General features: G+C 35.2%; 2 protein-coding genes across 2 annotated transcripts; both read left to right on the top strand.

The window, feature by feature from the left end:
• The first annotated feature begins 16,768 nt into the window (after positions 1-16,768).
• On the top strand, positions 16,769-19,061 carry LOC138872582 (uncharacterized). The gene is made up of 6 exons (XM_070150862.1): positions 16,769-16,802; positions 16,902-17,039; positions 17,563-17,767; positions 17,946-18,176; positions 18,414-18,496; positions 18,694-19,061. Exons 1-6 carry the CDS (start codon positions 16,769-16,771, stop codon positions 19,059-19,061), a joined length of 1,059 nt encoding a protein of 352 aa, XP_070006963.1.
• An 860-nt stretch (positions 19,062-19,921) lies between these two features.
• Positions 19,922-23,031, top strand: LOC104224171 (pentatricopeptide repeat-containing protein At1g02150). Its single transcript, XM_009775756.2, has 2 exons — positions 19,922-20,402; positions 21,422-23,031. Exons 1-2 carry the CDS (start codon positions 20,022-20,024, stop codon positions 22,655-22,657), a joined length of 1,617 nt encoding a protein of 538 aa, XP_009774058.1. The 5' UTR covers positions 19,922-20,021; the 3' UTR covers positions 22,658-23,031.
• The last annotated feature ends 2,235 nt before the right edge of the window (positions 23,032-25,266 follow it).

Genomic DNA, 25,266 nt, shown 5'->3' with positions numbered 1-25,266 from the left:
CATTTCTCGTGCTCGTATCTGCAACAGAGTTAATAGCCCTGGTTATATGTTGATCTCCACGAATTTGACAGATTTCCCACGGCGATGGAAATTTAATAACTTGATGCAAGATTGAAGGAACAACATCCATTTCGTGGATCCATGGTCTCCCAAGAATCATGTTGTAAGCCATCTCCATATCTACCACCTGAAACTTTGTATCTTTGACGACTCCTTCAGCGAATGTGGTGAGTGTTAACTCTCCTTTCGTGAGGACACTAGAATTATCAAATCCAGATAGAGTATGCACCTTTGGTATCATTTTATCTTCAGCTTGCATCTCACGTAATACTCTTAGCAATATAATATTCACGGAACTACCTGGATCAATCAAAACTCGTTTCACATTAGTATCATATAAAATTAAATATATTACCAGTGCGTCGTTATGAGGGGTTAATACGCCATCTGCATCTACGTCATTGAATGTAATGTTGTCTTCCTCTAAAACATGCCGCACCCGTTTCCCTTGAGTAATTGTTACTTTGGAAATTTTGTTAGCTGCAGTATATGATATACCATTGACGTCTTCACCCCCACTTATAACGTTGACAGTTCTTTTGGGAGAAGGTGATTTTGGAGGCTCTTGCATGTTCTTCATGTAAGCTTGCTTGCCTTTCTCACTGAACAACTTAGTAAGATATTCTTATTTTAATAAATGATCAACTTCACTTTGTCAAAATCTGCAATCTGCTGCTTTATGTCCGTGATCATTATAAAACTCGCACCAATGGTCAGGGTTGCGCCTGTTTGGATTCGATCTCATTTCCTTTGGCCATCGAACCTTATCTTCCATGCTTCTCAAAACAGCTACGAGCTCGGAAGTGATGAAGTTGAAGTTGTAACCACCGAATCTCGCTTTTAAATTTCTATCATCATCTTGTGACTCATAGTTGTTTCGCTCGTTCCTGAATCTTGATGAAGAACCTGATTCTCTGTTTCTTGATCTGTGATAGTACCTTTGATTATCCTACTTTGACCGTGAGTCCTTTCCCGCAGGTCCCATGTAAGACTCGTACCTATTTTTACCGGATCTTTTTTCGATCTCTGCACGTCTCGAAATTACCTTTTCTTCTTTTTGAAATCGTGGAACAGTATCATCATCAATCCTCAGCTTCGTGTTATACCTGTTATAATATCATTCCACGTTGTAGCTGGGAATTCTCGAAGGCTTTGCTTGAGTCTCCTCGTAGCTTTCGAGCTTTTTTCATTCAAATTACTTGTGAAAGCTATAGCTGCCCAGTTGTCAGGTACACGTGGCAATGTCATTCTTTCACGTTGAAATCTGTCCACGAATTCTCTAAGCAGTTCTAAGTCCCCTTGCTTGATTTTGAAAATATCCTTCATTCTTTTCTCTACTTTTTGAGCTCCCGAGTGTGCTTTGATGAAAGAATCTGCAAGCTTAGCAAAAAAATTTATAGAATTTTTGGGTAAAATAGAATACCATGTAGTGCTCCTTTGGTGAGCGTTTCACCAAATGTTTTGACTAATACTAATTCAATATCCTACTTAGTCAAATCGTTGCCTTTTACGCCCGTTGTGAATGCAGTCACATGATCTCGTGGGTCTGTTGTTCCATCATATTTTGGAATATCAGGCATTTTGAACTATTTTGGAATTGGGAGTGGAGCAGCACTTGGCTTCCAGGGTTGTTGCGAATATCTATCCATATCTACCCCTTTGATTATGGGCGGCACCTCGGGTATCTGTTCTATGCACTCACTTTGCTCCTTGAGCTGTTTCTGCAAGGTTAGTACTAAATTTTGTAAATCAGAATTAATTACATTACCTGGTTCTCTCTCCTGTGATTCACTGGGAGTTCCACCGTTGCCTGAGTTAACAAGCCCGGAACGAGGGTTTTCCAGAGTGTTATTATTTGGAGTAGGTGTGGGTGTTGCAATAGGTAACTGGTTAACAAGTGCCTCAACACCTTTGTTGACCTGAGCAGCAATTAATTTCTGCAAAGCTTCATCAACAGCTTCAGCATTTTCAAATTGAGCATATTCGTTTATTTGAGACCCATCAGGAGTACTCTCACGAGATTGCTGTGGAGAGTCTCGTGGAGTAGGAACTTGAGTGTTAATATTCTGTGGATCTCCCTGATTTTGTTGGTTCTCTTGGTTTCCTTGAGTGTTGTCATTGTTGTTCGACATAATTGATGCAACAAGGAAAGTTAAGTGAAAAGAAAATAGATTATCAGTTTGCCGGTAACGGAACCAATTTGTTTAACCAAAAAATGAAATTTTAGTCAAAGCTGGAATTTAGAAGAACACGGGTTACTGATAATCAAAAGAATGTATAAGAGAAAGTAATTTTAGGTAGCAAGAGAGTAATCAAGAGAAAAATAAGTAAACCAAAGTTTATTCCAATAGTGTTTTGTGTCCTTACAATTGATCAGATATCTCCCTTTATAGATATCTTGGAGATATGCGTTTTGCTCAAATCATAATGAGGCTATTATGAGTAATTAAAAACGTTGAATGCTACGTTACATAATCATTACATTCAATACAAATTCTCTAACGTATTTCACATTTAATGCCTATTAAATGTCGTACCTGCACTCTTTTCTATTGTCAAATTCATTCCTTTTGATTCTCGGACATAAATGACTTAGATAGGTACGGGCGCTGAGTTATTTGAATAACTACTCATGCCTCTTCCTTTGCCATTTGCTCGTATCTGTTGCAACTCGTGCCTCTTGGCTAGTTGTAATTTTTTGACTATTTGACCAGTCTACGTGTCTCAACACGTCACATTTATATTTAAATACATTTTTTTTCTAATACACTTAAATGCTTAGTCAAAAAAAGCTGCAGATTTTGGGAAAATGTAACTTATAATATAAAACTAAAGAATTAGAGTACTTATTTATTAATGTTTTGGACTTCATGGACATTGGTAATGGTGGTTGTAATGTTCACACTAGCCAAAACCCAATACCCATGAAAGGAGATAGAGAGACATGTCAAAGATGAGAAGCGGTTTTTCTTTTTGCTCTCCTTTGCAAGTTCTCTCTTGTGTCTGATGCGGCTGGCTTAAGGTCTTAGAATTAGAAAATGAGATATATAAAAGATGTAGGGTTTTGGAAGGAGGAAATCTGATAGGTTATTTGTTATTGGGCTTAGGTTTGGCCCAATTTGTACCATGACCTGAACATTTGAATCAAGCAAGACCTTAGGAGAATTAGTCCAAATTAAATCTTCTTTCTTTTTAAGTGATTTTAATTTTTCTTTTATTGATTAATAATGAAAATAAAAATACTACTCCTAAACTTGAATAGCAAGATAAAATACTAATCACTCAAAATTTATTTATCAAACTAATATATTTTTTGGAAAATCTTTTCTTTATTTATAAATGAAGATAAAACTTATAAAAAAATGCAACTCTTTTTTTAATTATTTTTAATTTTCTCTAAGTAAAATATATAAAAGGAGAAATAAGAGCTAAAATACATAGATTAAACTTAAAATATATTTACATACTAAAAGGTGATGAAAAACTCAAATATAGTAAAAAAAATTAGGTACTCACAGCTGCCCCTTTTTGCTAAGAAACATGAAGAGTTTTCAGGTAAAGACAAAGTGAGTCGTGTGACTAATTTTTGACCATATCGTTATCCAAAAGAGGAAGAAAATAATAGAAAAAAGTGCAACCGAGTCCTGCTTTTGGACAACCTACATATCCCGGGTTATAAGGGAATCAGGTCGCGTATAGTTCAAAAAGAATAATGGAGTGATGAGTTCGAGAGTCGAGTGAGGTTCCGTCGAGGCTCCGGTTCGTGATCCTATTATTACATCAAAATTAAAAATGAAAAAGATTAACTAAGTCTGTCAGCTATGAGTCACAAGATTCCTATCTATAAGTCTTCTGAAACTTGATCTTGAGTCTTGAATGGTTCTTCATGCAGAATTTGATCTGAATCTCGATGTTTGCTAGCTGCAAGTGCTAGTTCATTCTTCTTCAGCTTTTCGGATTAAGACGGGACATGCAAAGCTTGTGACTTCAGTCATGTATTGAGTAGTCCCTATTTTTTTCTCCGCTTCTGCATTATGCACTTCTTGCTTTTCTTTTCTTTTATTTTGAATTGAGACTTCTTCTTTTGGTTGTCTCGAACCCTGTGCCTCGAGGTATAACCTGCTCAAGCATCAAAACAGAGGAACGAAATTTTCTGCCCCAATTTTCACTAGGAAAATTTCGTGAGTTATTGTAACAAAACTCTATACTGCTTTATTATTGAAAGCAATAAAAGGGCTGGAATGGTGTATCCTGGAAAAAGAGACTGGGGAGTAGTGACCCTATGTCTAAAATGAAATCAACTAGGGAGTGGAGACCCTATGTTGGAAAAACGACTAGGGAGTGGAGACCCTATGTCTAAAATAAAATCAACTAGGGATTGGAGACCCTATATTGGAAAATCAACTAGGGAGTGGAGACCCTATGTTGTCAACAACTAGGGAATGGTGAGACTATGTTGGCATCAAGTTATGTTGGCATCAACTAGCGAGTAGAGACACTATGTTGGCATCAACTAGGGAGTGGTAACCCTATGTTGGCATGCATCAACTAGGGAGTGGTGATCCTGTGTTGACATCAACTAGGGAGTGGAGACCCTATGTTGGCATCGACTAAGGAGTGGTGACCCTATGTTAGCATCAAGCTATGTTGGCATCAATTAGGGAGTGGAGACCTTTTGTTGGCATCAACTAGGGAGTGGTGACCTTATGTTGGCATTAAGTTATGTTGGCATCAACTAGGGAGTGGATACCCTATATTGAAAAAACAACTAGGAAGTGGAGACCCTATGTCTAAGATAAAATCAATTAGGGATTGGAGACCCTATGTTGGAAAATCATCAACTAGAGAGTGGAGACCATATGTTGGCATCAACTAGGGAGTGATGACCCTATGTTGGCATCAAGTTATGTTGGTATCAACTAGGGAGTGACAACCCTATGTTGGCATCAAGTTATGTTGGTATCAACTAGGGAATGTAGACCCTATGTTGGAAAATTATCAACTATGGAGTGGAGACTTTATGCTAGCATCAACTAGGGAGTAGTGACCCTATGTTGGCATCAAGTTATGTTGGCATCAACTGGGGAGTGGAGACCCTATTTGGCATCAACTAGAGAGTGGAGACCCTATGTTGGCATCAACTAGGGAGTGGAGACTCTATGTTGGCATCAAGTTATGTTGGCATCAACTAGGGTGTGAAAACCTTATATTAGAAAACGCAGCTAGGGTTTGGAGACCCATACTACCATGATTTTGAACTTTTTTTTTAAAATCATTTTCATCATCATTTTTTTTCTTTTTTTTTTTAAAGAATGAGAAAATGCGGGAAATAATTTTGGAGGAGACTTCTCTTTTTTGGGGTTGTTGATGCAAAGCAGTTTCTAACCCTTATGTAGTTTCTTTTTGGTTGCACCTACTTTTTGCAGGGTTGCTTTTGGATTGTACCTGTTTCCTTTTTTCAAGCAAAAAATAATTTGTCAGTTTGAAACAATAGTTGGTTTTGTGGCCTTGATTATTTCAGCCACTTGATCTCGGCCCTTTCAACTGCAACTAGTTGCTTCCTGAATACAGTTTGCATTTCTGACCCTGAAGAAGCTCTATTTTTTCCAGATTTTTCCATGACGGTTGGTCGGTGGGATCAACTTTTTGACTTTATTTTGCCTTTGTAGGCCTTTCCCTTCCGACTTGTTATTTTTTTCCTTTTTTAAAAAAAAAAAACTTCGGAGCATTAGGGAAATTTTGGCTCCTCAAATTTTGTTGCAATGGCTAGTCGCATGGGACTTAACTTTTTCCAACTTTATTTCGCCTTCATAGGACTTTCATTTCTGGCTTCTTTCTTCCAACTTCAATTTCAGAGCATTTGGGGTACCTTGGCTTTTCAAACCTTTGCCGAAAGGGTTAGCCACGTGGGACTAATCCTTTTCAACTTTATTTGCCTTTATATGCACTTCAATTTGATTTTCTCCTTACAAGAGTTTTGATTTCGAAGCATCGGCCTAAATGGCTAGTCGAGGTCGACTTGATGCCCCTGACGAGACAGGGTGCCTTTTTGCACATTAGCTCGTGTCAAACGAAAGCCCTGTAAATCAGTCTTGCCATCCCTTCTTTGTCTCATTTTCGGAATAGAGTTAGACTGAAAGGGATTCAAAGAAAAACAAACAATAGAATGGACAAATGAATTTAGACAAGAGGTATCCCTTTCGGGAAAAGGAAAGAAAGACTTATCTGGAGTTATGCGGACTTCAATGAACATGACATGCCTTTTGGAATGGATGTCTGATCTGTGTAAACTGTTGACGCTCAGAAATTCATCACGACTTTTGCCTCGAACCCAAGAAAAACATCGCCCAAGACTTTGTTGATGCCAATAGCTGTGAGGATCTTCTTTTTCGATCAGTGGCGTCCTTTACGAGTTTTCAACAACGGACCTCTCTCATTTCTCTTCTCATCGTCGCCTTATAGTGCTCTTTGCGAGTTTTCACTAGCAAGACTCTCATTTTCAATTTCTTTACTTTCCATCGCCTTACGGTGCCCATGAGGGTTTTCACTTACAAGACTCTCTTATTTCATTTCTCTTATTTTGGTCGCATCAGATCCTGTGACTGTATCTTCCAATTCTTGAACATTCTCGTTGATTGATCAGAAGGACTTTGAAAACGGGTTTGGGTGAAAAGGATTTGGATGAAATTACAACTTTGGAACCCTTCGGGCGAAACCATTGCTGAACTATTATAACTTCTTCCCCAGTTTCAACTTTTGGAGAAATGTGGATTTTTATTTTGGTGTGATTGAACCCCATATAGAGGTTGCTTACGTATCCTTTCGGAATCAAGTCGAACGTAGTTCAAGGAACTTTGTTCTTATTTTGCTTTTGTTTTTTCTTTTCTTTCTGTTTTGTTTTGTTTTCTCTTTCTTTTTCCTTTCCTTTTTTCTCTCTTTTTTCATTTTTTATTTCATTTTCTTTGTCTTTTTTTCTTCTTTTTTTAACACTTTCAGGTTCCAAAGAGGGTAATCAAAGAAAAATAACTGGCTCAAAGGGTTTAGAAAAGGGTTATTGGTGTTTGGGTAGCGAAAATAAAAGTCTTCGTTATCTCAATCGGAGCATTAATGCTACATAGATGATCAAACATAGTAGCTTTTGACTACACCTGCGTTGACAGTTGTTTCAAGGATATTTACTTCGATGTTTTTCAGGTACAACGCTCTCTTTGGCAGTATTCTTGTTATCGTGTATGGATCTTTTCAATCTGGAGTCAATTTTCCTTTAGCTGTTCCGATTCTTTGTTTTATTTCCTTAAACCTATTTTCATTGCATTCTGATTCTTGATTCGTTATTTCGAAGTCTGACAACATTTTAGGATCTGGGCATGAAGTCCGCAAGCATGTCAAGTTATTGAAATCTGCATTTAACAGAACTGAAAAGAGAATAAGAAAAGTGACAAGATTAAGAAAAGAGACATTCCTGATTTGATTATTTTTTGATGTTTTTTTTTTTTGAATTTTAAAGATAGAAAAGTTTACATCGGAAAGTAAGACAATAAAGTAAAACATCCGGATCATACCCTGAGATAATCCGGACGCAGAAAGGATAGCAAGACTAGCTACCGAGACTCCCGTCTGATTGGGAACTTTCAGGCTTGGCGACCCTTTTTTGGCTTTTCCTCTGTCTCGACAATGGCTGCAATGACCTTTAGTGCCGGATCAAATTTCTCATCTTCACAAATCATTCCGACTATTGGCCCAGTGTTGTAAGCAGGCAACAGATTGTTCGTCACATCATAAGCCTCTTCGTCCCGAAGAACGATTCTTTCAGCTTCAATCAAATCTTCAACTGCCCTTTTGAGGGTCCAACAGTCATGTGTATTGTGTCTCACTACTCCAGAGTGATATTCACATCTAGCATCAGCTCGGTGCAAGGGGGACTCAGGGTTCGGCCGGTTCGGGGCCACTGGCTGCAGTAGACCTAGCATGATTAGCTTTTGGAAAAACCTTGAATATGATTCACCAATAGGGGTGAACTGATTCTTTCTGAAAGACTCTCTTGGGCGAGGATTGTACTGGGGGACATTTGGTTGGGGATTATTTGGAGCATGGTAAGGATGGGCATTTCTGGGAGGTGGAGCTCGATTTTGTGTATAATATTGTGGCCGCGTGTAAGGTTGTGCGTTCATCACTGCATAGGAAGGCAGTGCCACGGTATAAGCAACATCTTGAAGGGGATAATAGTATGGTGGGACCAAGGCCATAAGAACCATGCCTTTGGATCTTGTGAAGTAAAGATGGAAAGTCAGATTACCAGCAAAACCAATCACCTAAATAGAACCTGGCTCTTTTGCACACCCAACAACCTTGTTAGTTTTGAGACGCTTAACAGATAGGAAATCACACGCTGGGATGCAATGCACCTAAACAGTTAAACGCTTCTACCATGTGTTTGAAAGGTTGCATGTTTCATTCCGTCCTTAAACTAACCCTTTTTCACTTTGTACCTCGTTTTTTATTTATGTCTTTCTTTAATCACTCTTGATCTTCTCGTTTTGTTTCTGTCGCTCCTTTATTTTTGTCACTCTCTTTTTCACTTTTTTATTTGTCACTCTTTTATTTTTTGTTGCTCCATTTTTTCTTTTTTTTGTCTCTATTTTCTTTCTTTTTCACTCAATTTTTTTCTCTCTTTTTTCAGTTTATTTTTCACTCAATTTATTTTATAGCTATGATCGAATCCAATGGGGATTACCTACGTATTATTATACCGCATGAATCAGATCATTACGTAGTTCCAGAAAAATCAGGAATGAGATAAACAAACTAACCCTCTTTGTTTTTCTTAACTTTCTTATAACACTCCATGAAAGTGTTTAGAAAAAAAGAATATAATTTTTTTTGCATTTCATTTTTCATTTTTTTCTTTTTATTGAATATTCGAAAGAAAGACGTTTAAAGAGGAAAGAAAATATTTTTTGGATTTTTAATTTTGATTTGATTTTTTTTGAAATTTTCAAAAGAAAAACTTCTAAAGAAAAAAATATTTTTTTTTGGATTTTGATTTGTTTTCTGGATTGTCGAAAGAAGAACTTTTAAGAAAATATTTTGGATTTCTGAGTTTCTTTTTTTTTCTTTTTTAATTTACAAAAGTACTTCTAAAGAGAAAAGGAAATATTTTTGGACTTCAATTTTTCAATTTTTTTTATGAAATTTATGACAGAAAGACTTTTAAAGAAGGAAAAGAATTTTTTTTGATTCTTTTTTTTATTATTTTTTGAATTTTTGGGAAAAATATTTCAAAATAAAGGAAACCCGTATTATGGAATTTAATTTTTATTTTTATTTTCTTTTTTTTCGTATGAAAGACTTCAGAAAGAAAGAAACTACTTTTTGAGTTTAAAAATCTTTTTTTTTTAATTTTCTAAGGAAATGCTTCTAAGGAATTAAAGGAAAATATTTTTGGATTTTTTAAAAAAATGGGGCTGCAACCGATGAAGTTTGCCTACATATTTCACATCTGGTTAGAATCAGACCCGCGTAGTTAGGTAAGTTTTGACGCAACAAGAGAATGTGGCTTACTTGAAATGACTTTTTTTCTTCTTCTTTTTTTCAAAATTTCGGCAAAGTTTTAGGATATTTTGAACACCAGGGTTTTCAGAAACGGATGATTTCTCTCTCCCACATCATTCTTGATTTTTCTTCCCTATTCTAGAAGTCGGTCAGCATGCAAGACGAAGCAAATAAATGCACAAGTAGCACGTAAAATGCATCAGAATGGTCTTTTTTATTTCGGGCACATCTGTCCTAGACGGACTCAACCCCTATGTTGAGTCCCCAAAGTCAAATTCACGTGATGCAAATAAGCGTTCCTACTAAGGATTCGGTATGAGGCTATGTTATTCTTTTTTTTTTTTTTGGCAATCCGCTAGGCAAGTGCCTAGGGCTAGTTTTTTATTAATAAAAGAAAAGAAAAATACAACAATTAGGAAGAGTACAAATAAAGGGTACAACAGCACCTGCATTGTTACCCATATGTCTTGGCTATATAATCACTCCTCTGCGCCTCACAATGCCTTATGATGGCAGCCTCATGTAGAGGATTCATGGGGTAGCTGCTGGCAAAGTCTCACGAGGGCGTATAATCTCATAGTCGTGTGGATATTTTCCAAAGGCATAGGACCAAGGCAACACTAACCGGGCTAAACCTTACCTTACTAATCCTATTGAGACAAAGAAAAGGCCTCACCTACTAACAAACATGTAAAAAATAAGAACTGGAGAGTACCAAATATTCAATGATCATCACAGAGTTTATAACATAATCTGTGATGATATTACAAATGATAATACTTATAAAATGATAAAATAGAATGTAGTATTCTAGGTTTAAAACCTGGGTGTATTGTTCTAGACCTGGATTACCCGAGCGGATAAATCGAGCCGGGGGCAGGTAACCAAAAGATCATCCGGCTTTGTAACTTATTAGAACCTCGTTCTAAATTAAGGATATGACACTAACAAAAAAGAAGTCACGCTAGCGTGCACTTCCCCGAAGAGTTAGAAGATTCAGAGAGAAGAAGAGTTTCGTAATAGTTTTATATACAGTTCAAGCAATATCAAAGCAGTAAAAAGCGACATTTAGCACATTAGGCTTAAACACATAAAAATAAAATAATAAATAAAAGCCAAGTATAACAGTTAATCTAAGCTCGAATTCTAAACTCTGAATCAGATATTCTGGGTATCATCCCTAGTAGAGTCGTCAGAGCTATCACACCTCTTTTTTTTCTGAGGGGGATATGGAGTTTTTTCCAATTTAAGTGACATTATTCCAAATAGGATTATTTATTTATTTCAGAGTCGCCACTTGGAATAATTTATAGTGTCTCAAGTCACCGGTTTATTTTAAATCCCAAATCGAGGAAATTTAACTCTATTTTAAAGTCTGTGAAATCAGAAGATCGGGTAAGAAATTCTATTAACGGTGTAAGGCACTCTCGAGTTCTGTGGTTTTAGCACGGTCGCTCAATTATTAATAATTGGCCTAATTATCTGATTTATTACATGTTTTAAACATATTGTGCATTTTTTACTTTAAACCGCTTTTAATTATTTATTCAACCGCTTTTAGTATTTATGGAATTTGTTTGAACAAGTTGCGATGTCGCGCACTCGTTTGTTTTTGTACACATTGCGAATTGCGTCACAAGAACCGTACCCACGGTCTACAACAAGTGTATTTTTAATATTAATTGATTTGGAGTTATGGTCGAGTCATGAAACGCACACTCGAATTGGGATTTACGTATCATAACCATACCACGAGAACCATACACATGGCTACGATGATTTATTAATTGCACCTAAAGATATTTACTCCTTATGTCTCAAGATATTAGTTACTTTATCCTGGTCCATAACATTTATATCCCAAATACTAGTTAGTTGCTCTTACAAACGTTTGGTACAAGTCCTAACGCTAAGGTTTATACATATTTTACTCCTACACGGTACAATCATATCACCAACTCGTCAAAGACTCAAAGTTAACACCACTTTTATCTGTGCTGCTTTGATTCTTCATATCAAATCAAGCAACAAAAGGTCTAGAATAAGATGTAAAATTACATGGGTAAGACAAAAAGGTCAAATGAATTGGGTTTCCAACAGCAATAAGAACTAGAATCTAGGAATAAGTTACCCATTAGCAGATTTAAACAAAACTCAGCAACGAACTTCTCATAAACAAATACATATATTTAAAGAAAAAAACATCATCATTCATCCAAATCTTATAGCAGAAACTACACACGAATTTAAAAAGGGCAAAAATAACAGAGAAAGGATTGAGAATGCACCTCAAGATGACACTTTTCTTCAATTTAAAATGAAACTTCACATACAAAAATCAATAGCTACTAGCCATATCTTGAACAGACCTCTTCGATCGAATCTCTGTCAATACCCACTCGTCGGATGCCGGAAAAACTCGAAGACGACTCAGAAAAACTCGACTAAACTCTGGCTGATTTTAAGTTCGTTTTTGGCTATTTTTGAGCTGAATTTTGGACTGAAACAGTGGTGTTATGGAGGTTGTTTGGCTATTTTTGAGCTTGAATTTTGTGATTTTTTGGGTAGGTTAGGGCGGCAGATCGTGTGTTTTAGAACTGAGTGCGGCAAATTTTCTAATAGAGGAGGCCGTCCTTGAAACTCTTAAGATAGGAAAAAGATGTCTGTTGTTCTTAAATGCGTAGTCAAAAGAAGTTGCAGATTTTGGGAAAATGTAACTTATAATATAAAACTAAAGAATTATAGTACTTATTTATTAAGGTTTTGGACTTCAAGGACGTTGGTAATGGTGGCTGTAATGTTCACACTAGCCAAAACCCAATACCCATGAAAGGAGATAGAGAGATAGGTCGAAGATGAGCGATTTTTCTTCTTGCTCTCCTTTGCAGGTTCTCTCCTGTCTGATGCGGCTGGCTTAGGGTCTTAGGATTAGAGAATGAGATATATAAAAGAGCTAGCTTTTGGGGAGGAAGAAATCTGATGGGTTATTAGCTATTGGGCTTAGGTTTGGTCAAATTTGGACTATGACTTGGACATTTGAATCAAGCAAGACTTTAGGAGAATTAGTCTAAATTAAATCTTTTTTTGTGATTTTGATTATTCTTTTATTGATTAATAATGAAAATAAAAATAGTACTCCTAAACTTGAATAGCAAGATAAAATACTAATTACTCAAAATTTACTCATCAAACTAACATATTTTTTGGAAAACCTTTTCTTTATTTGTAAATGAAGATAAAACTTATATTAAAAATACAACTCTTTTTTAATTATTTTAAATTTTCTCTAAGTAAAATATATAAAAGGAGAAATAAGAGCTAAAATATGTAGATTAAGCTTAAAATATATTTACATATTAAAAGGTGATGAAAACCTCAAATATAGTAAAAAAATTAGGTGCTCACAAGCATTAAAACCAAAGGAAATGGCAGGCCCGACTCCGAGAGCGATGCTTCCAAGGAAAGAAATAAGAGCGATACACAATAGAAAGTAAAGTTGTATTACTTAGCTTGAGAATAAAATATAGCATAAGTGCTGCTAGAGATTTTCATGTCCTTTCAATGGTTGTTGAACCCACTATTTATAGTTATACCTAGGAAACAAGATTCTAGGATTAAGTCTCTCTTAAATGACAATAAAGGGGTCATTGATGAACATATAACAGCAGGTCATGAATGCCAAAATTCTCTGCAACGAACATCTATTTAATACTAGGGAATATTCCACATTAAATGTCATCTGGTGGCAAACATTCGACCTACTCACATTGGCTATGCTCCCTTCGGGACTTATCCGATGTTAGCTATAATTGTTGCTCCCAGTCTTGGTTATTACTTGATATTCTTCTGCCTATCTCTGATTCCACATGTCACGCTATCATTCTATCATTTAATATAAAGAGCAAAAAACATAAGTAGGCAAAAAAAATAGGAAAATTTCCACTGATGTAGCACCATTAGGTATTTTACACATAAGGCCACAAAATAATTATATTCCTAGCCAAAATCCTTTAAACCCTATACCTTAATTCACACATCCAAGTAAACAGACTTTCAGTTATACTGGTTAACATCCTTAGCTCTAATTAAGATGACTAACCTCCTTAGCGTCAGGCAATTGATATTTGTAATGGCCGTATATAATATATATTGGTTACATATTTTGATATGTTTTTATTTTTATATCAAGTATCTTTTTAACGTAATCAGGTTTATACCGCATATAATTTACAATTATACCATATATTTTTGCATTTCGAGTGTTTGACATATGCAGATCAATGATATATTTCTAGTATAAGTTTATGTCAGGTATAAACAAATGGAACCTAATTGCTGACATGTTTATCATTTAAGTTAGTATTTTACTGATTTGCCCACTTTTTTACTACTATACATTATTAGTATAATAATTTAATATATCTTGATATACGCAAAGTCTATCTAAGATGCTGATGTTGGCACTACAAATTCAGCAAAAGATCCTATGGAAGAATATTATATTAATGTTCCCGAATCCCAGATCATTAAATATACAAACCCTGCAATAGCTCGTAAGTATGCTTGATATATTGTATCATTTCAGTAAATATGTCATAGATATTCCCATGTTTTATTCCTTAAATCTTTCCATATATGTAGTATTACTTGGGTATATTTTTATATCCTCATGAATAATTTTGACTACACATTATATTCATGTTATATATTTTTTTTATGAGTACGTATTTTTCACTTTTCATGTTATGTATAACTTATTATACACATTCTACGTGTATTAATTTTCTCTGGAATATGTATTATGTTTATAATACATAATACATATTGACATGCCCGGAGGAAAATTATATTGACTTCCCCGATTCCCACTTCATATGTTTCGAATATTGTGAAATTGATTGAGTGAAATCTCAATAACTGTAATGGAATCCCGCTGCTAGATCGAATGATCGGAGAAAATAAGACAAGAGATTGAGAAAATACGAAGAGAGAGGAGAAACTTTGAGTTCTTTTGAAAAAGACGATGTGAGAGAGAGTGCTTTGCAACTATCCCATGATTTGTGCCTTTTTCTCTGTTCATTAATTATTTGCTTATTTTTACAATATGCCATTAATGTAAAAAAAACTTCCCTATACATAATAAATAAAGATTGTTAATATTTTTTAAAATATTTTTTAAGAAGTGCTCTACCATGTAGATTTCTCTAATAAATCAATTTTACCTTATACACATTTATGTTGCAAAGAATTCTCTCTATCAATGAATTTTAATTGAATATATTATTATTATTATTATTATTATTTGGGTCAGAAAGATAACATATATTAATAATTAGGGAATGCGTACAGAGGGTTGGGGCCTAACTAGCTCTCTATCACAAACCATTGATCTATCACAAAGTCGTAAGTTGTTACTAGTATTTACAGTTGTCATGGTCATTCTATTGGAATTATCATCATGAAAACTAATTACACATGAGGATAATTGATCCATATTGCCACTTTGATTTTGCCAAACAGTGACATGGCCTGATTGAGGTCCTCCCAAATATGCCTTGTCTTTTCCAAAAATTTGCGCAACAAAAGTGGGAACAACTTCAAAAACCCTTGGCATCCATCTCCATTTCCAGTGGCCTTATGTTATTTTCATATGCTAATTTCAAACCTTGTGTCAATGCATAGAGCTCTGCAAAGGTGGATGATTAATGTGGTGCAGATCCCGTGGAACCTAATATCCATTCAGCTTTGGAATTTCTAATTATTCCTCTTATCCCTGCAGTGTTGTCTGAATATGCTCCATCTGTATTGAGTTTATAGAAGTGTGTATTTGGTGGATTCCATTTAATATTTTTAATCTTTGTTGTTTTATGATTAATCTTATATGTAGAAGCAACCAAGTATGCGTATTCCGCTGCTTGTTGAGTTGTAGTTTTAAGGAGAATGTTATCCCTAGTCATATTATAAAGATTGTTATTTCGTGTAGTCCAAATATTCCATAAACTAATTGGTAAGTAGGTGTTAGGGTTTATGTCGAAAGGTAGTTTGAAGTTCTTATAAGTAATTAGTTTACGTACCCAAGTTTGTGTGGATGAAAAGTTGGTAATATGATTAATAAGGTGCGTAAATCCTAATTCTTGCCAATATTTCATAGCATTACACATTCAAGGAAAATGTGTTTGATTGATTCATCCTCCCTTTGACAGTAAAAGTAAGTTGCATCCTGGATGATTTTAGTATTTTTTAAGTAAAGTCGCGTTGGTAACCTATTGTGGCATAGAAGCCAAATAAAGCTTTTGATTTTTGGATGGATAGGGAGTTTCCAAATCCGTGAAAAAGTATTTAAATGAGTCGTAGGTTATTGTGCCTCTAATTCTAGTTTGGTATGCATTGAATGGACTGTAAAGTTGCCCGTTTGCGTCAAACCCCAGTAGATTTGATCTCCATGATTGTGTAATTGAGATACATATGTAGCTGTAATCAAAAGTTTAATATTATGGGCTAAGTCAAAAGTGATCTTTTCCCAATTCCATCCCGTGTCATTTAGCAGTTGCGAAATTGTTAAATTGCTTTGTTCCAAAGTTAAAGGGCCTTGGATCATAGAACGCAGTGTTGTACCTAGTTTTATCCAAGGGTCATCCCAAAATTTAATAGGGATTTTTTCCTTCCTATACCATAGATGAAACTTTATTACCAAATATGTGCATAGTATCTAAATTACCCGCCTAGTCCACATTTTTTCCTACAATTTCTGTACCATTCGTTTATTAGAAATTAATAGGGCGGAATCTTCCCTTAATAACGCGCGAAAAATCAGGAAAGAATCTTGAGATTGATTGATTCTACATTAAATACAAGTTTTGAAACGGAAAGGAGATTTCGCATCTGCGTAATTTACTCTTAAACTACAATTCAAAATTTTTAAAAAAAAAGTACGAACAGCTTCAACAAACTACGAACAACTTCAACAAACTAAATTCAAATTGAAGAATTCAAATCTTCGAGATTCAACAACTCAACATTGCTATATTCTGTTCTTCGTCGTTTTCAGAAATTAAATTGGCGATCATATATCTGTTCTTCATCTTTTTTTCTCTCAATCTAGAAATTCAAAAAATCAAAAAAATTTAGAATAATACATCAGCAACTACACGCAATCATGTCCAAAATCGCAATCATGCTACAATTGAATGGTAATTGAGATAACTATGGCAGATTTAGAGATTTTGAAGTTGATGCCATTGTGGTAGATGAGAATGCAAGCTACAGTATTCTGATTTCTACAATTGTAGGACAACTATCGATTGATACTTCAGAAAAAATTATAGAAATCAAATACATGGTGAACGACAATTGTCCCCCAATGGAGATTAGGAATGATATGGGGGTTCGTGTGTATATGGAGACCAAAAAGGAGAATAAAAACTTAGGTTCATATCCATTATGTATAGGTGTACGAGATTTCAATATGGAATTGGCAATCACCACGATAACACAAGTGCAGGTTTGTGTAGTTCGAAATTGCATAAAATTATGATTTTACGGTATTATCTACAAAATTACTACATTTACCTACAATTAAACTACAAATAAGTTTAATGAAAGAATAAAGCAATGTTGTTTTCAAAATTATCTACAAAGTTACTACATTTATACGACAATGTAAACTACAATCTATGATTAGAAATTGTTGTTTCAAAATGTTGTCTTTAAAAATAACTACAATCTATGTTTAGAACAAAATCTAGCCAAATAAAATACAAATCAGTTTAATTATGTACGAAGCAGTATTGTTTTCACAAATTTCTACAAATTGCAACAGTTATAGTACAATTTAACTACAATGTCTGACATCCTAAAATGGATGACTACAAAATTTTCACTATATCTACAAATTATCTACAAAGATTCTACAAAATTATAATGACACTGTTTATCTTTATTTTGATGCAGGTTCGTCTGGATGCCTAAAGTTACTTGATATGCCATCCTCTCCAGCTATAGAGAAATATCAAAGTGAAATAATAACAGAATCTACGCAAACTGTTATTGAAGAAGGACAAGTGTATCAGGACAAACAAATTGTAGCTGCTGCAATGAAGCACTTTTTTGTGATGCACAAGTTCCAGTTCGGAGTTAAAAGATCTAGTCATAGAAGGTATGGAGATATTTGTGGATAAAAGATCATTAAAAGTAGTGTTTTACTCAAGATATGTATTTTTTAAACATTATAGATAAATTGTAGTTACATTGTAGTTTATGTTACTTTATGTTAAAACAGTCATTTTGTTGCATCTACATTTATAATCTGTATTAAATATTGTATTTTTTTGTAGCTACCCGCTTGTATGCGTTGGTGAAAATTGTAAATGGCACTTCAAGACAACGTCAATTAATAATTCCGCAATGTTCAAGATAAGGAGTTTCAACCGACAACACACATGCTCGTTAATGGACGAAACATTCATACAGCGCAAACGTACTGTAGCTGTAGTTGGTAGCATGGTCATTCCAAAGTATTGTGATCCTAAGACTGTTTACACACCAAATGACATACAAACTGACATGTTATCCTAACACGGAATGAACCTAAGCTACATGCAAGCATGGAGAACAAATGAAAAGGCTTTACGATTTTTGAGAGGGAATCCGGCTGACTCCTACAGCAAATTACCCAAATATTTTTATATTCTTGAGGAGAATTATCCTGGTTCGGTTGTTAAATTGAAGAAGACAGCAAATGAATGCTTCTTATATGCATTTGTTGCTCTTTGTACATCAATAAGTGGTTGACAACATTGTAGGCCAGTAGTAGTGGTTGATGGGACATTCTTAAAGTCAGCCTGCAGGAGGATTATGCTGACAGCAAGCACCATGTACGCAACAGGTAAAAAGTGTAAAAATTTTGTAGTTATTTTGTAGGCAGTCTATAAAATGTAGATACATTGTAGTAATTTTGTAGCTATTACATGAAATGTAGATAAATTCTCTATATTATGAAGATATATTGTAGTTGTTATGTATTTATATTTTTATATACATTTTCAAAGCTGCCAATTAATATTTTATGAATTAATAATGTAGGTACAATATTTCCCTTGGCATATGCTGTGGTTGATTCTGAAAACGACGCATCTTGGAAGTGGTTCTTTGAGCAATTCAAGCAGGCATATGGTGAAAGACCTTCAATGTGTGTTGTTTCAGATAGGAATGAGAGTATACTGAAGGCAACATCAATTGTCTATTCGGGTATGCCACACTGCTCTTGCATGTGGCATATTTGGACAAATATAAGGTCAAAATTCAAGAAGGGTCATCTACAATTACATGAATTGTACTTTGCTACAACACGATCATACACTCTGGATGAATTTAATGAAAGGATGTCGAAGATTGAAGAGGTAGACCCGCGTCTGAAATCTTACCTATATGATATTGGCTATCATAGATGATCAAGATTACATGCAACAGTGAATAGAACGTGGACAATGACATCAAATATTGCAGAGTCGTTGAACGTTGTAACAAAAGATGCAAGAGAGTTGCCGATATTTGACCTTTTAGAGTATATGCGGATAATGCTAGAACGTTGGACCAACGAGAAATTATTGAAGGCGAATGGTACTTTCACATTTCTTGGGTCCAAATTCAACAAAGAATTAGAGAACAACAGAACATTATCTCAGAAGCTTTGGGTAAGATCTGTTTATTTGGTGCAGAAAAAATAAATTACTTAATATGTAGTGTTTCCAGATTGTAGATAAATTGTAGTCAAATTGTAGATAATTGTAGGTTGTAGATAAGGTGTAAATATTTATAGATGATTTGTAGATAAGTTGTAGCTAATATATTTTTATGATTGTGTGTGTGTGTGGGGGGGGGGGGAGTTACGGGTAAAGGTAAAACGTGGGGAGGGGGATTGAGCTGAAAGGAAAGAGAAACGTGGGAATATACGGTCCTATAATTATGCCTCATATAAATGCCCCATTAATTATATCCCTGTTTTAAATTATGATGTATAAATGGTAATTTAGTATACTAAATATAATTATCTCTAACCTTAAATATTGAGGGTAATAAGGTTTCATATGTGGATATTTTTTTTGCCTAATTTTTGAATACCAAGGCCACCAATTTGTTTTGGGGTTGTTACAACATTCCATTTAATAAGGTGCATTTTTTTTCGTTATTGAGCGCATTAAACTCAACTACTTTAATCCATTTCATAATTAGTTTTTGGACTGGAATGCAAACAAATATAAATTTCAAGGACTCATTCGAGATAAAAGAAACACAAAAGTATCACTCTGTCTCTACACTTTCACCCCGCCTGCATCTTATCTTTAAGAAAAACCAGAGCTTACAAAAAACCTCTGAAGCTCCCAAAACCCTGAAACCCGCAAAAGAGAAAGATGCTTCTACAACCCACCACCACCATTAAACCCCCACATCAAAACCATGTCTCCTTTTCATCATCCCTCTGTTATTCACTCTCTTTCCCTTCCGGGTTTTGCAATTTGGGTGGTTTAACGTGCCCAAAAAACCATACAGTTGTTATTAGCTGTTCCTCAATATCACAGGTACATAGTTATGGGACTGTTGACTACGAGAGACGGCCGATAGTGAAATGGAATGCTATTTACAAAAGAATATCTATGAATGATGGCCCAGAGAGAGGCAGTGTTAGTGTGTTGAATCAGTGGGAGAATGAAGGGAAAAAGGTTACTAAATGGGAACTTTCTAGGGTTATTAAGGAGCTCAGGAAGTTTAGGCGTTATAAGCTTGCTCTTGAGGTATATTAAAGTTTGAATCTTTTTTTATCAGATTATTGCTTGGTGTTCTCTAGCTACCTGTGCTTGAATTTCTAGGTTGAATCAGTTAAAGTATTAGTTTTTGTTCTAAGTTGATTGGTGATTAATTGTGTTCCCTGTGTTGCTTTGGTTTGAGTTAGTTTGATTTTAAAATAGTTGATATTATGTTTATGCTGTGACAAAGGTGGAATCTAAGATTTAAACATCATGTCTTGCTGTTGTTACGTCAAAGTGAATTTCATATGATTTCCAATTTAGTGCTAAATTATTATCAGTGGCATGTAGAACATTCGATTAACAACACTAGGAGGTAAGTAGAAATTACCATCGTCCTAATAATGTTATGTGCATGAGTTGCCAAAGTCACGCTTTGAATAATATATTTCCTGCAGAAAATTTAGAAGCTTGTATGAGCTGTCTAGTGCAACATGTGCTGCTGAAGTAGAAAGATGCGATCCAGATAGAGTACTCGAGTTTTCTTGGAGTATATCTGTGGATACCTATTCTTTGAAAGTTTTTCTTCAGCACCAGGAACTCCCTCTTTGCAAGCTACTTGCTTATTTGAACCCTCTAGTGACAGATGCACAAATTGCACTGTTCATTGTGCACAATACCCTATAATGTTCTTTTTTAATATTCGGTGACCAAGTGAAACTAATGATCTGAAAGAGTTCACAACCTGAAACATGTGTATCACTCTGTCTCAACAAAGGGCGAAACTTGAAAACTTTGAATGAGTATCAATAGACTTTTTGTGGTCAAGACTTGTCAACTAGGCTGATTACAAATTTTAATTGGTATACTAGAGAAATGTGCAATTTTTCTGTGAGCCCTATGATTAAACTTGATTAATTGTCCTTATTGTTCCGATAGCACGATTTTGTACGTAGTTCAGTTGAATCTGTTAAGTACTCATTTAACTCACTGAGACATTGAGTTCATTATATATCTCCAATGTAATTCAGTTCTGTTGGGGCTCAACTTTATCTTGTATCCTGCAGGTGTATGAGTGGATGAACAATAGAGCAGAGAGGTTTAGACTAACCACCAGTGACACTGCTATCCAGTTAGACCTGATCGCAAAAGTACATGGAATCTCAAGTGCTGAAGAATACTTTGTAAAGTTGCCAGACACCTTAAAAGATAAGCGGATATATGGTTCTCTTTTAAATGCCTTTGTGCGGGCTAGAAAGAAGGAACAAGCTGAATCTTTAATTGATAAAATGAGAAATAGAGGCTATACTGATCATGCTCTTCCATTCAATGTGATGATGACACTCTATATGAACCTTAAAGACTACGATAAAGTTGAGTCCGTGGTTTCAGAAATGATGGAAAAACAAATTCCATTAGATATATATTCCTACAATATCTGGTTATCATCATGTGGATCTCAAGGATCTGTAGAAAAGATGGAAAAAGTGCTTGAAAAAATGAATCTGGACACTGATATCAATCCAAACTGGACTACATATAGCACTATGGCTACTATGTACATTAAGCTGGGGCAGTTGAAAAAAGCTGAAGACTCTTTGAAAAGTGTTGAGAGCAGAATCACAGGTCGTGATCGAATTCCATACCACTATCTTATCAGTCTTTATGGTAGTCTTGGTAAGAAGGAAGAGGTTCTCCGCATCTGGAAAACCTACCAATCACAGTTTCCAACAATCCCAAACTTGGGTTATCATTCTGTAATATCTTCTCTGGTGAGGTTGGATGATATTGAAGGTGCAGAAAAGATATATGATGAGTGGCTACCTGTTAAATCGCACTATGATCCTAGATTAGGAAATCTTTTGTTGGGTTATTATGTGAGGAAGGGTTCTGTGGACAAGGCTATTGCGTTCCTCGACCAAATGGTTGAAGCTGGAGCAAAGCCAAACTCTATGACTTGGGAGATTGTTGCTGAAGGCCATATCAGGGAACGGAGATTATCTAAGGCTTTATCATGTTTGAAGGATGCCGTTTCAACTGAGGGATCGAAGAGTTGGAGACCGAAGCCTGCAAATGTATCTTCCATTCTCAGACTTTGTGAGCAGGAAGAGGATACGCAAAGTAAGGAAGCCCTGATGGAGGTGTTGAAGCAAGTTGGGTGTCTTGACGATGAAAAGTACATGTCATATATTCCATTATCAAACGGTACATTTACCGGTGATGAGCCAGAAATAGATAAGGATACATCTGATAATGATGAAGGATCTGAGATACTGCTCAACCAATTGCAAGGAAGCTTGTGAGACTTTTTCACTCACTTTGAAATGCAACATTTTTCCAGGTAGATGCGTAGGGGATAACGCCTCATGAAATTGGAGTTTCGGCATGTGGATGCTCGACAAAAGCAAGAGTCTGAGTGTGTAGAGCTGAGAAGCAAGATATTCATGATAAACACATATCTACTGATTATGGTTTCCTTATTTAGGTTTACGCAGATCCATTTTGCTATATACTCCTATGTAGTTTATTAATCATCTAGTAGAAGTCTATTGTTTTAACTTTGCCCATCAATACACATGTTTTATCAGGGATGTCACAGAAATATACTGCAGGTTTATATGTAAATATGATGAATTGTGCATTACTTTATTTGAGTTCAACTAGAAGTTTTCATTTTCTTGCTGTGCATTATTGGTCATTGTGTACTCTTGAAATTCCCCCAAGAACTTTCATCCCAAATGTTTTACTTTGCGCCACTGCATCAACAACAACAACAACAAATGGGGTGTGGGAAGGATAGTGTGTGTGCAGATCTTATCCATGCCTTGTGAATGTAAAGAGGTTGTTTCCGATAGACCCTCGACTTAAGAAACACTAAACATGAAGCAACCAACAATAACAACAACAAAAAACAAGACACTATGTGTAATAACAAAGATCCAGAAATAAGAAATACAAGAATAGTACTCATAATACTGGTAAGAATAGCACAACATGGAATAACAAAGATCTAGGGAGACGAAAATGCAAGAATATTACTAGTAAGATTAGGAGAAACTCTCGACAACCTACCATGCTTCAATCCTATTTCTCGACCTCCATACCTTCCTATCGCGGGTCATGTCCTCGGTAAGCTGGAGCAATGTCATGTCCTCTCTCACCTGCTATCCAGGGCATCGATATCTCTCCTCGTTACTTTGCACCACTGCAGTCTGCATATTGGTTGCTTAACAATTCAACTGGCATTCTGACAAGTTCGACATATTCCGAGGTTTCTGATGGTCAGTAAAACATAAACAACTTCCTCTTCTGAAAGGTAGCTAGTTCCATTGTTTTCGTGAATAGTATTTTGAATATAGAAGAAATTAGCATATGTTGCTGGTTATCCTTTTTTCTTTGTTTCGAGAATAAAAATAACAAATGCGGTGAGAGAGGCTCGAACTCTCGACCTCAGGATCACTCAGAAGCTATGAGACCTACGCGCTAGCCAACTGCGCCACCACCCCAATATATGAATTGGTGGTTATTTTCAAATACTTATTAAAAACAACTATTCAAGTAGACCTAGTACAAGATTCTCTTTCCTTTTTCTTATGCAGTGAGTGGGCTCCTCTAAAGGACACTTTGTTCATGCTATTTCATTTGCTACAGAGTTTGAACTACGTAAATTATCATATACTGTAAATGATTCTTATAATGAGCTAAATGTTTGACTTACAGTTTCAGGCAGACATCATAGACAAACTCCAAGGATCCAGTTAATTAAAAGTGGGAGTTGCAAGAAAGAACTAAGTTGATGTACTATCTTTTTCAGTATACAGTAGAAAGATCAAACATTCAAGCATTCCCAGATGCCAGACTAGCAGCATTTGTTATCTCCAGTTTTGAGGTAGTGAGGACTAAATTTACTGGCTACTACAGCTGTCATTGTTTGATATTATTGTGTTCAATACAATTGAAGGCAAAGACTTACCCATGAGTGCATGCAATAAATCAATAAGTGCATGTGCCTTTTATATGTTAATTAACACTAGGTCTAATACATATTTTCCCCCCTTAGCTTGAAAGTAATTAAATTCCTTTGACACATTCCAATTTTCCAAAGCTTTTAGACCAACTGTCATGAGACGATTTGTTAGTAGATTAATAGAGCACTTCCCTTTGACCATATAGGTGTTTATTTAATTATCAATGTTCCCTTTTTTGCATATAGAAAAAATTTAAAAAAAAAAAGAAAAAAGAAATGCCACTGATATGTTGGCTCAAGCCACCATCACCGACGATTTCTGTATCTCTTCTATAAGCTACTACAATATGTTCAGTTCGAGTGAGTCCAAATAAATTGTGCCTTTAATGCTTAGTTAGGCCAGAACATAGAGCTTGGCGTGATGTCCCAACTTGGTTTGTTCCTTTTGGTGGGGGCATGGGTTTGGTCTTAAAAAAAACATATATCTTAATGTTGCATTTTTGTCGTTGACATGAAAATAAGGTGCTACCTACATTTATTGTGAAACAAATATATATGATGGAAATAGATAAACAGGGGTTTTAACTTGAATTTCCATCACCGTAAATTGCAATCAAACCAATTAATATGTTAAATCACAATTGAACCAATTAATATGATCTGCTAAAAATGAAAAAAAGATTGTAAATTAGAAAAAAGTCCCATGACATTCAAATTTGATTGTCGAAATAAAAGATATTAAACATATGTTGAAGATGGAGCCGCAGGAAAATTTACATATGTGGTTTTGGCGGACTTTCGTGAAGTATTACTCTATGCTGACACATCTTTCCGAATCATTATCGACCCGATATTACATATATAAAAATTTTAAATATATTTAATATATAAATATACTTATTGTGATGTAATTTATAAATATTTCTTAAATTTTTTCATAATTTT

Source organism: Nicotiana sylvestris, chromosome 1 (assembly GCF_000393655.2).
Source record: "Nicotiana sylvestris chromosome 1, ASM39365v2, whole genome shotgun sequence".
In the NCBI taxonomy this organism is placed as follows: domain Eukaryota; kingdom Viridiplantae; phylum Streptophyta; class Magnoliopsida; order Solanales; family Solanaceae; genus Nicotiana; species Nicotiana sylvestris.
The sequence above is the reverse complement of the archived record's forward strand: the minus strand, read 5'-3'. Positions and strand labels throughout refer to the sequence as shown.

Bases quoted from the DNA above. Each gene is read 5' to 3' on its own strand.
- LOC138872582 (XM_070150862.1), top strand. From the start codon at position 16,769: ATGTCCAAAATCGCAATCATGCTACAATTGAATG. The intron at 18,177-18,413 runs GTTATCCTAACA...ACAACATTGTAG, and splicing joins AATGACATACAAACTGACAT to GCCAGTAGTAGTGGTTGATG. The intron at 18,497-18,693 runs GTAAAAAGTGTA...TTAATAATGTAG, and splicing joins AAGCACCATGTACGCAACAG to GTACAATATTTCCCTTGGCA.
- LOC104224171 (XM_009775756.2), top strand. From the start codon at position 20,022: ATGCTTCTACAACCCACCACCACCATTAAACCCCCACATCAAAACCAT. The intron at 20,403-21,421 runs GTATATTAAAGT...TGTATCCTGCAG, and splicing joins GTTATAAGCTTGCTCTTGAG to GTGTATGAGTGGATGAACAA.